General features: G+C 44.6%; 1 protein-coding gene across 1 annotated transcript; it reads right to left on the bottom strand.

Annotated features, from left to right (window-relative positions):
• Positions 1-9,373: 9,373 nt before the first annotated feature.
• Positions 9,374-10,297, bottom strand: LOC104609737 (uncharacterized). Its single transcript, XM_010276112.3, has one exon. It carries the CDS (start codon positions 10,226-10,228, stop codon positions 9,530-9,532), a length of 699 nt encoding a protein of 232 aa, XP_010274414.1. The 5' UTR covers positions 10,229-10,297; the 3' UTR covers positions 9,374-9,529.
• Between the last annotated feature and the right edge of the window lie 1,033 nt (positions 10,298-11,330).

Genomic DNA, 11,330 nt, shown 5'->3' with positions numbered 1-11,330 from the left:
TTTAAATTATTTAAATTGATAATCTGGAAAAATATAATTTAAATTGTTAGTTATTTCGTGATATATTTTGTAAAACTATTAATTATTTTTTTTGTGTTTTTAATAAATATTTTAGAGTTATTATATAATTTATTTAGAATATTTAAATAATTCTTAAATATTTTAATCCAAACTTTCTTTAGATAGATATAGATAAAAAGTAGGGGAGAGGATAAATTGGATTTAGAGATAATTTAGGAGAGAAACTCTCTGCTAAATTAGAGATAATTTTGGAGATAAATAGGAATTAGAGATAATTTAGGAGAGAGAATCCCTACTATATTAGAGATAATTTTGGAGATAAATAGGAATTAGAGATAATTTAGACGATAAATAAGAATTGGAGATAATTTAAGAGATAAATAAGAATTAGAGATAATTTTGGAGAAAATGGAAGATAGTGGGAGAGGTGGTTTAGGAGAAATTTTAGGAAAAGAGATTATTTAGGTTATTGGGAAAATGCACCTTATTGGTTGTTTAAAAAATGACATGAAATAAAAAAAATAAAAAATTCATAAAAAGGAAAAAAAATTTTGATCGCTTTGTTTTAATATTAATATATATATATATATATATATAGATTAGTCCAATCCTGAATAGCAGCATTTGAAATCAAGCCCTAGAATCTGAACCATCAAAAACAATTAAGTGTGCAGCTTGGATGGATTAGATGCTAGGGACCATATATAAACGATGGGCCTTGCATCAAGTTTACCATTTTTTTTTTGAAAGTCTAAAAAAGAAACCGTCATTTCGAGATGGTTTGTTTTGGCCGAAGGGAAATTTCCTGCTGTTGACTTCTCATGTCTCTGGAACAAACAAATGTGCAGATTCTCCAGGAAATTTCTCTTCACTTTACAGTCTTTTTCCTTCTATTCCACCCGATTGAGGGCTGTAATCGGGGATGGACCCGAGCCAAAACCAAGAATGAAGTTGCAATGGAAAACTAAGCCAATTAGAGGTATAAATCAGGCCGTGCCGCCCGTTGGCCCACGGCCCAGGCTGCAGTCACCCCAATACGGTCCATATATATTATATATATTTATATAATATTATATAAATTATAATTATATAATAATATATAGTATAAAATATATTAATAAAATAAATATATTTTAATTTTATTATGTTAATTTGTTTAATTATTTCATATATAAGCAATTTTATACACAATTCATATAAAATTAAAATTTTAAGTTTTTTATCAATTTTTTTAAATAAATATCTTTGGCCCGATGCATGGCCCGACCTAGTCTAAGACTCGGCCCATGGGCCAGCCAGGCTCGCAGCACGACACAGGCCCACACGGGCCTGGGCCGCGGGCTATGCCGGGCCGACCCCCAAAATTTTCACTGGAGAAGATGGCACGACCTATGACAGCCCGCACTTTGCGCGGTCCACCCAAGAGCCATGCTGTGCCAGCCCGGCACGACCAACTTTACACCACTAAGCCCAATCTGAGCTCAATAGCAAACTTACATTTATGCATAAATAGTAAATTTCATTTGCACTAGTACAGTTTCATTTGCATTGATACAATGCAATGGGCTAAAAGGACCAAAATTCACAAATTTGAGGCTTCTTTGTGATGATGGAAAATAAAACTAAGCTAAAAGCATAAGCTTTCTGATTGTGAAATACAGTAGAGTGATCATCAGATCATTCACTATTTATTCTGGGCTTCCTAGCTAACCTGAAACAGTAATAAGAGGTTATTTTCACTCAACCAAGCAGAAGGAAAAGAAAACAACATTGGTCCATAAGACCTCAGCATGAGGACATTTGCCAACTTTGTTGGAAAAAGGTTGATGACACAGCTGCAAACTTGGTGCCTGTTTGGGAGGGTAAAACTTAGCCGCTTCTGGCGTGCCATGATGGGCCCCACAAGGACAGCCAATAAGCTATGTTTTAGTGAAAATTCCGGAAAGTCCATGAATCAGTCATTTGAAGGGCTGTCCGCTTCACCCTCTTCTAATAGCTTATCCGAAGCTCTTCAAAGCAGCTGAACAGTTAAGCTGCAATTTCAGCTCAGCAGCCCTCTTTTAATTTGGGTACAAGTAGTGTTGTGGCTTTTGTTGTATGTTTTACTTTGATAGTATGGGCTTTTCCCAAAAGCTATCATGTACTACTTGTTCTATGGTTGCTTGACATTTCGTTGCTCCCAAGTACTAGAAACATTACTTGCAACTGCCTGCTCATTGAAAAAGCTTTTGTGTATGGAGAGGTGAAGGAAGCTAGTGTGGACTCTATTCTATGGGCACTTTTGGTCTGTGCTCGGTACAAATGAGAAACTGACAAGAGTCACAAGACAATAGAGGCATCAAGGGGAATTTTGTTGTAAAATATCCACCAGCTTATGCCCTTTCTAGGCATGGGCCCACTCTGAGTTTCCTTTAACCATCTTTTGTATTTATCTTGTTATTAGAAGGGCCATCTATTGAATCTATGTAGGTTCTAGACAGTATCTTGATGAGTCATGAGTGAGGGCTGATGTGGCAACTTAATCACCAAATGTCCATGACTCATAATGTTGAAGCAATTATGGTTTGACTAACCAGAAAAAATAATAACTAGGCCCACTTCCACTTAGAAGGAAAAGAAGTAGATGAATCCTCAGCTTCTTTGACCATTCTATCTTTACAGCATTATTGGACTTCTTAGTGAGAGTGTGAGTGGGCCGGAGATGGTTCAATTGATAACTGATGAGGGCAGATTTGGCCCTCCAGTGAAATTGTGACACGTGGCACCTCATGACAATTAGGCAAACACTCAGACAAACAACTTACCAAGTTGGTATCTCACCCGAGCACCGGTCTGGTTGGCCTGGCGCGGCTTGGTGCGACCTGCACGTAGCCTACGGGCGGCCTGCACGCGGCCTACGGGCGGCCTGCACACGGCCTGGCGCGGCCTGCACACGGCCTGCATGGCCTGGCGTGGCTTGCGCGCGACCTGGCGCGGCCTGCGCGCGGCCTGCACGGCCTGTGCGCGGCCTGCATGGACAGCCTGGCACATGATCCGACCTGGCCGACCTGGTAACCCATAAGACGCCCACCGATGAACCATAACGGCATACCCCGCGAGCTCAGTAGCTCACCAAGGAGCTCGCCAAGGAGCTCGGTAGCTCACCAAAGAGCTCGCCAAGGAGCTAGGCAGCTCTCCAAGGAGCTCGCCACGAAGGAGCCAGGCAGCTCGGCAAAGCTCGCCACAAGCAGCTCGGCATAGCCCAAGGAGCTCGGCATAGCTCCCCCGGGCTTCTCGCCACTTGTAGGGTAGCTCGGTACAGAAGAGTAGTTTGGCGTATTGCAGGAAGATCTCCTGCTTGACAACCTGGCCCAGACACCGACCTGCCGATTGACACAGGCGCCGACCTGGCAACCTGGCCCGGACACCGATCCGCCGACTGACACAGGCGCCGACCTGACAACCTGGCCCAAACACCGATCCGCCGATTGACACAGGCGCCGACCTGACAACCTGGCCCAGGCGCCGACCTGACCGCCTGACATAAGCGCCAGCCTGACAACCTCAAGGAGTTCATCACTGTACCCCGGTTCTGACGGGATATGACGAGTCTTACCGTTTGAAGGCTTTTCACCCACCTAACCCCGCGAGACACCACTATATAAGGACTCCGACCCCCAAAGCCAATGGGGGGGGGGGGAAGGATGGTAACCCTTGCTCTCTAGCTCTTTCATTTCTCTCCAAGCTCTCTGTAATCAGAAGGCTAACTTAGGCATCGGAGAGTCCCCACCGGGAAAATACCCCCGGGTCCTCTAGTTCAGTTCTCGCAGGTCCCTCAGCTCCCACTGCCTACAAAGGAGAGGAAATCACCTCATGCAGAGGGCAGTCGGGTTGCGCTGCACCAAGGAGCTCCACCATCCTCTGAGTTGCAGGCCGCCTAGGAGCAGGTCAAATGACGAGTCCACCAGGCAGTTCTCCCCCAAGCAGTTCGCCACCAAGCAGTTCACCACCAGGTAGTTCGCCACAGGCAGTTCTCCCCTAGGCAGTTCGCCACCAGAGAGCTCGCCACAAGGCAGTTCGCCACCAGGCAGTTCGCCACCAAGCAGTTTGTCACCAAGTAGCTCTCAACCAGAGAGTTCACCACCAAGTAGTTCGTCACCAACTAGCTCTCCACCAGGGAGCTCGCCACCAGGTAGTTCTCCACCAGGGAGTTCACCACCAAGTAGCTCATCACCAAGGCACGTCACCACCGGGTCAAATAACGAGGTACTTAGCCAAAAAAAATTTATACATCACAAAAAATTAGTACGTGACCAAAAACGGTTACATCAATTGGCGCTGTTTGTGGGAAAACGCTACAAAAAGCTAAGTTCTCATCCTACAAAATCTAATTTCTCATCTTACCAAAGCTAAGTCCTCACTTTTTAGAAATTGAAGCTATCACTTTATAGTTTACATTTTTTATGAACTCAAAGACTATGCTCTACCAACCTTACTTTCAATTCAGATAATGCCTCATCAGTCCCCTCTGCAAGGTCCCCCCTACAAAGATGAGCTCTTCGTGGCTTCCGCGGGAGTTGGTGGCCAACAGACTACATAGGCGCCCTTACCGGTCGAGCCTTCCAAGGCTCTCGTGTGAGCTGGCGACCTAAAGTTAGTAGTGTTGCCCCCGAAGGTCGAGCTCCTAGTAGCTTCTTGTAGGAGTGGTGACCGGCATTACGAAGCTGATGCAGCACAATCATAGCTCGACACCTCACAGGCAAAGCCTACGGGCCACATTACTGCTTAAGACCTGGTCGCCTCTCCGGCACGGGCAAAGTTAAAAAAGAGTAGACTACGAGTCACTCCCAAAGCCTATGGGCCACATTACTGCTTAAGACCCGATGGTCTTCTCCGACACGGGCAAAGTCAAAAAAGAGTAGACTACGAGTCACTCCCAAAGCCTATGGGCCACATTATTGCTCAAGACTCGGTCGCCTCTCCGACACAGGCAAAGTAGAAAAAGAGTAGACTACGAGTCACTCCCAAAGCCTACAGGCTACATTATTGCTCAAGACTCGGTCGCCTCTCCGACACAGGCAAAGTCAAAAAAGAGTAGACTACGAGTCACTCCCAAAGCCTACAGGCTACATTATTGCTCAAGACCCGGTCGCCTCTTCGGCACAGGCAAAGTCAAAAAAGAGTAGATTACGAGTCACTCCCAAAGCCTACGGGCCACGTTACTGCTTAAGACATGGTCACCTCTCCGGCACGAGCAAAGTAAAAAAAGAGTAGACTACGAGTCACTCCCAAAGCCTACGGGCCACATTATTGCTTAAGACCCGGTCGTCCTCTCCGACATGGGCAAAGTCAAGAAAGAGTAGACTACGAGTCACTCCCAAAGCCTACGGGCCACATTATTGCTCAAGACCCGGTCGCCTCTCCGACACGGGCAAAGTCAAAAAAGAGTAGACTACGAGTCACTCCCAAAGCCTATGGGCCACATTATTGCTCAAGACCCGGTCGCCTCTTCGGCGCAGGCAAAGTAAAAAAAGAGTAGATTACGAGTCACTCCCAAAGCCTACGAGCCACATTACTGCTTAAGACCCGGTCGCCTCTCCGGCACGGGCAAAAGTCAAAGAAGAGTAGACTATGAGTCACTCCCATAGCCTACGGGCCACACTATTGCTAAATATCCAGTCGCTTCTTCAGCAGGAGCAAAATCAACAAAAGTGAACTATAAGTTGCCCTAGAGCCTAAGGGCTACACTACTGAACTGGCGGAGACCCCCTCGCCTTAGTGGCAGCTCGCTACATACAGGTAGCTCCCGAAGCCTAAGGAATTGGATCAGCACTTACTAGCTCGTCGACTTACGGGCCAAAAGAAATCTACTCCCTTCGCTAAGTTACTCTCAGCTCGGGAGTGGGGGGCAATTGATGAGGGCAGATTTGGCCCTCTAGTGAAATTGCAACACGTGGTACCTCGTGACAACTGGGCAAACACCCAGGCAAACAACTTACCAAGTTGGTGTCCCACCCGAGCATTGGTCTGGTTGGCTTCGCACGACCTGGCACGACCTGCACGCGGCCCGGCGCGGCTTGCACGGTCTGGCACGGCCTGGCGTGGCGGCCTGGCGCGGCCTGCGTGCGGCCTGCACGGCCTGGCCGGATCAACCTGGCACATGATCCAACCTGGCCGACCTGGTAACCCATAAGACGCCCACCGATGAACCATAACGGCATACCCCACGAGCTCGGTAGCTCACCAAGGAGCTCGCCAAGGAGCTCGGTAGCTCACCAAAGAGCTCGCCAAGGAGCTAGGCAACTCTCCAAGGAGCTCGCCACCAAGGAGCCAGGCAGCTTGGCAAAGCTCGCCACAAGCAGCTCGGCATAGCCCAAGGAGCTCGGCATAGCTCCCACGGGCTTCTCGCCACTTGTAGGGTAGCTCGGTACAGAAGAGTAGTTTGGCGTATCGCAGGAAGATCTCCTGCCTGACAACCTGGTCCAGACACCGACCCGCCGACTGACACAGGCGCTGACCTAGCAACCTGGCCCGGACACCGATCTGCCAACTGACACAGGCGCCGACCTGACAACCTGGCCAGATACCGATCCACCGACTGACACAGGCGCCAACCTGACAACCTGACCCAGGCGCCGACCTGGCCGCCTGACACAAGCACCAGCCTGACAACCTCAAGGAGTTCATCACCGTACCCCGGTTCTGACGGGATATGACGAGTCTTACCGTTTGAAGGCTTTTCACCCACCTAACCCGTGAATACACCACTATATAAGGATTCCGACCCCTAAAGCCAAGCGGGGGGGGGGGGGGGGGGGGGGGGGAAGGATGGTAACCCCTACTCTCTAGCTCTCTCATTTCTCTCCAAGCTCTCTGTAATCAGAAGGCTAACTTAGGCATCGGAGAGTCCCCGCCGGGAAAATACCCTCGGGTCCTCTGATTCAGTTCTCGCAAGTCCCTCAGCTCCCGCCGCCTACAAAGGAGAGGAAATCACCTCATGCAGAGGGCAGTCGGGTTGCGCTGCACCAGGGAGCTCCACCATCCTCTGAGTTGCAGGCCGCCTAGGAGCAGGTCAAATGACGAGTCCACCAGGCGGTTCTCCCCCAAGCAGTTCGCCACAGGTAGTTCGTCACCAAGTAGCTCTCCACCAGGGAGTTTGCCACCAAGCAGTTCGTCACCAACTAACTCTCCACTAGGGAGCTTGCCACCAGGTAATTCTCCACCAGAGAGTTCGCCACCAAGTAGCTCATCACCAAGGCACGTCACCACCGGGTCAAATAACGAGGTACTTAACCAAAAAAAATTTATACATCACAAAAAATTAGTATGTGACAAAAAACGATTACATCAATAACCACCATTTTGTGGATGGCATTAAAATAAGTTAATTGTGAAGTTTGGCCAGCACTAAACAACTGCAATGGTCTATGGTGTGGAGAGAAATGATCAGACTCATAAAAGCACTTTCAGTAGCACAGTATTCATCCATTTGATGAGAAGTGCTCTATTGTCTCCCTTCAGTTTGAATTCTTTATAACATTGTCAATTGAGTATTAATTGTTAAGCTTATTATAATACCCAGATAGGTATGAAATGGATTCCAACTATGTTTAAAAACCATAATTTAGAAAGATTCTATAATGGTCCCTTCATTGAATTTGAACTAGAAAATATGGTACAAAATTGCATGATAAGTTTCAGCTCCAATACTGGTTCAGTGATTATTGTGAACCCTCTCACCATTCATTTAACTATCAAAATTGCCATTGAAAACTAAAACACTACAATTAAATTTAAGACATGATTTCAAATAAATATTGCATTAGATATCTGTTTTCTGAACTTTTTGGTTCGTGGTAGTGTTCATGTTTCATTTGATTTAGGAACACAATCAGTAATAGCTTTGAAAGATGGTTCATTGATGTTTACATGACATGGCAGTTATACAGTGTGTCTCACATACCAATACCAATATGGCTCCAATTGGCTTTACAAGATGCCAGGAAGATTCGGTCCCACCCCGCAGTAAGTACAAAGCCAAGCCAACTTATAAAATGTTTTAATCATATAAATTCTCCTTTTCTCTTATGCCCTACAAATCCGTCTTACACCCAACCATCTGGAATTAGTGCGGGATCCACCTGTACTGACAGTTTGGTCATGGGACCCGTTTGAAATGATACATGTATTCCAGATGTGTGGTCTGCGTGGGCAACAGATTCAAGAAAATAGATTTGTACTCTTGGTTTTGCTTAACTATCAAACCTACAATATTTCTGCTAAAAGCCAGGCTCAGGGATGTAGGACAGTATACGGGTCTGGGCCCACAACTTGCCACCTGCCCTTTGTTTTGAGCTTTAGGAGCCACCATTGGATGGGTCTTACTTTAATATTGATTAGTCTGAACCAGAGCCAATGTACAGGAGGAGATCATAAATTCCCTGATTTTGTTGCATGTAATTGAATGGTGGGAAAAGCTTCTCTTAAAATAGCATCTTTTCAAGTAATGCTCACATGGGATAAAACTCATCTGAGTAGGCTGATTTTTGAAGCACCCGTTGTTTTTCTTGGGACTCATTCAATGGTGGGTCCTGATTCTTGATGGATGGAACAAACTGACAAAGGTGGGAAGTTATGGAGGTCCCAGAGCCATGTACAGGTTCTGTTTGTCACAGACCAAAGACTTAAATTCTCATTCTCTCTCTTCAAATGGCTGCAAAATGGGTCCTGAACCTTGATGGATGGAACAAACTGACAAAGGTGGGAAGTATGGAGGTCCCAGAGCCATGTACAGGTTCTGTTTGTCACAGACCGAAGACTTGAATGCTCATTGTCTCTCTTCAAATGGCTGCAAACAAGGATGACCTATTTGACAAACATTTAGTTCCTCATATTCTTAGAGAACCCCAAGTGGTTGCAGTAAACTGGAGATAATGAACAGAATCAATTATACCATTAAACCTTGACTTCAGGTTAAAGTTTCTTCTTTAGCCTGGAGTTCCTGCTTTAATCATGTCCGAAGTTCCTACTTTTGTTTCTTTTACTTTGTTTGATGCTCTACAATCTAAGAAGGTAGAAACCCTATTAGCTACTTTATCAGACTTACTTTCAGGTTATTATTTTATTAATCCAAACGGCTCAAAAGAGCCCAATTGTTGTGAAACATTCACAGGAGTGTTGCATTGAATTATGGAAAAACCAAATTTCAAAACCCACCCTTTTATTCCCTGAACACCCATGGCAGAAGATGGAACCAATTGGCAATGGTTAGCAGAGTAGCAGTCAACATAATTTGTTAAAAGTTGAAATCATCTAAACACAGTATAGCTTCTAATTCATTGTTTGTGAGATGTGAGCCTGAGACCAGATCAAATCACCTAAAGCCTGACAAAACTTGAATTATACCTCCTTTTATTTATATTTACATAAGCTATGTATAAAGAGCATAAAAAAATCCAAAGGAAACTAAAAGAATGGAAGCTAAAAAAAGTGAAGAAAAAAGAAAGTAAATTTAGAACAGATATTTTCATCATCTAACAGTAGATGCAACCGTGTGAGCCCAGAACCTCAGATGATCTTTCATGTCAGTTTCACTACCCAGAGGAGGAATTCTCCAATTCATCAATGGGTTCCTCTCCTTTCTTTGATCTAGAACACCCCAAGCTTCTGATAAATAAGGTCTTGGAATTGTAGATTCGTCAATGGCTTCTTCTTCAACGTCTTTTTTTCCCAATCTTTGCAACCCAGGAATGATAGACACCAAACTCGAATCTTTATCTTCTTCAGAGAAAACAAAACCCAGATCCATGAACCCTTTAAGCTCTTCAAATTCCAGGTCTGATAGACTCTTGCTGCTCCCCTTCTTTTTTCTTCTTCTTCTACCCGTCGCCTTCTTGGAGGGTTTCTCAATCTCAACTTTTTCTTGCTTTCTAGTTTCTTCTCTAGCTTCTGTGACTTCTTTGCCTGAGAGGATTGTTTCGAGCTTCGGCGTCGGAAGGACCGAGTTTGGAGAGTGTATCTCCAATCTGAATCCAGTTTTGGAGCTCAACTCATCGCTTCGGGAACGAACATGGAGCGCCGGCGGGCGAGAACTTTCTGGCTCCGGAGTTTCTGTTTTGATTTCAGGAACTGGGTCTGCTACTGGAGGTGATGAAGGCGGTTTCTTGGTGAGTATTTGATGGTTGAACCAGTAATGATCGTACAATTGCAGCACTTCTTCGGCCTCCATTAATGGCAGCCGAGGAAGCAAACTCTTTGGAAAAGACGGAAGAACGGAAGAACAAGATGTCCAACGGGAAGGGATTCTTGAATATATATTATGCTGCATGACGAAATTACCCCTAGTATTAATATTACATCATTCCCTCAACACGCTCTATTTTTGCCAGAAAAAAAAACACGCTCTATTTTTATTTTTCTTTTTTCTTTAACAGGGAATAAAAGCATTTTATTAACAGCAGAGTCCACGTAACGAAAAACACTCAAATTTTTACATTCTTCTCCAACTCCAAGCATGAATTGGAATGGAAGGTAATAGGAAGAGGAGGAGGAGGAGTATCCGATCAATGTGAGCCATTGTTACTTGGAAATTACACAAAATTAGATGCAACGAAATATTGTCTCATATTGATGTTGTTAGATGGTCCATACATCTACACAAGCTGGTCCACAGAAATTCCATCAATTATCCAGTTATTGAAAGGATCCTACCAACAACAAGGCATGCAATTAGATTTCAAGAGAAGTTAATTCATAAAATAAAATAAAAAAGAAGAAAAAATTCTTCATCCTTTTTCCATATTTATTGTTCTCACTTCTAATTTTCATTAATATTTAAACAATCTCAAAGGGGATTGCAGAAAAATCCTAAGTTTTGAAAACGGTTCGAAATTTCCAAATCCCTTGGATTCTTGAATCCTTGGTTGACCTCCGAAAACCACTCGCTAAAGGAAGTTTTTACGAAAAATGCGTGGTTGATTATTCTACCCATAATTTTCATCTCTGTTGCAAATTGCAATTAGATTAAAAAAAAAAAAAAAAACAAAGTTTTAGACTGGGTTTGACTTCCTTAATATGCAATTCTGCCATATCTACAAGGGTAAATTTGTAATTCTATTATTGGCATCAGGAATCTTCTAATACCCGGATTGAAGGCGACTCGGCGCTGAGTCCACCCTCTTGCGTTAGGTTGAAGATTAAACAGCATGTGCCTTTTCTGTCCCACGCGTGAGGTTAGACTTCGCCTCTCCTCTCAAAATATCACCTGCGACTTTTTATAATTACAAAGCCTCCCAGAAGTGTCCCCAACAGTCAACCAACCTGTACCGGTG

The sequence above is a fragment of the Nelumbo nucifera genome, chromosome 1 (genome assembly GCF_055504915.1).
Source record: "Nelumbo nucifera cultivar China Antique chromosome 1, China Antique-T2T, whole genome shotgun sequence".
NCBI lineage: Eukaryota > Viridiplantae > Streptophyta > Magnoliopsida > Proteales > Nelumbonaceae > Nelumbo > Nelumbo nucifera.
Note: the sequence above shows the minus strand (reverse complement) of the source record. Positions and strands in the feature narration are given on the sequence as shown.

Bases quoted from the DNA above. Each gene is read 5' to 3' on its own strand.
- LOC104609737 (XM_010276112.3), bottom strand. From the start codon at position 10,228: ATGGAGGCCGAAGAAGTGCTGCAATTGTACGATCATTACTGGTTCAAC.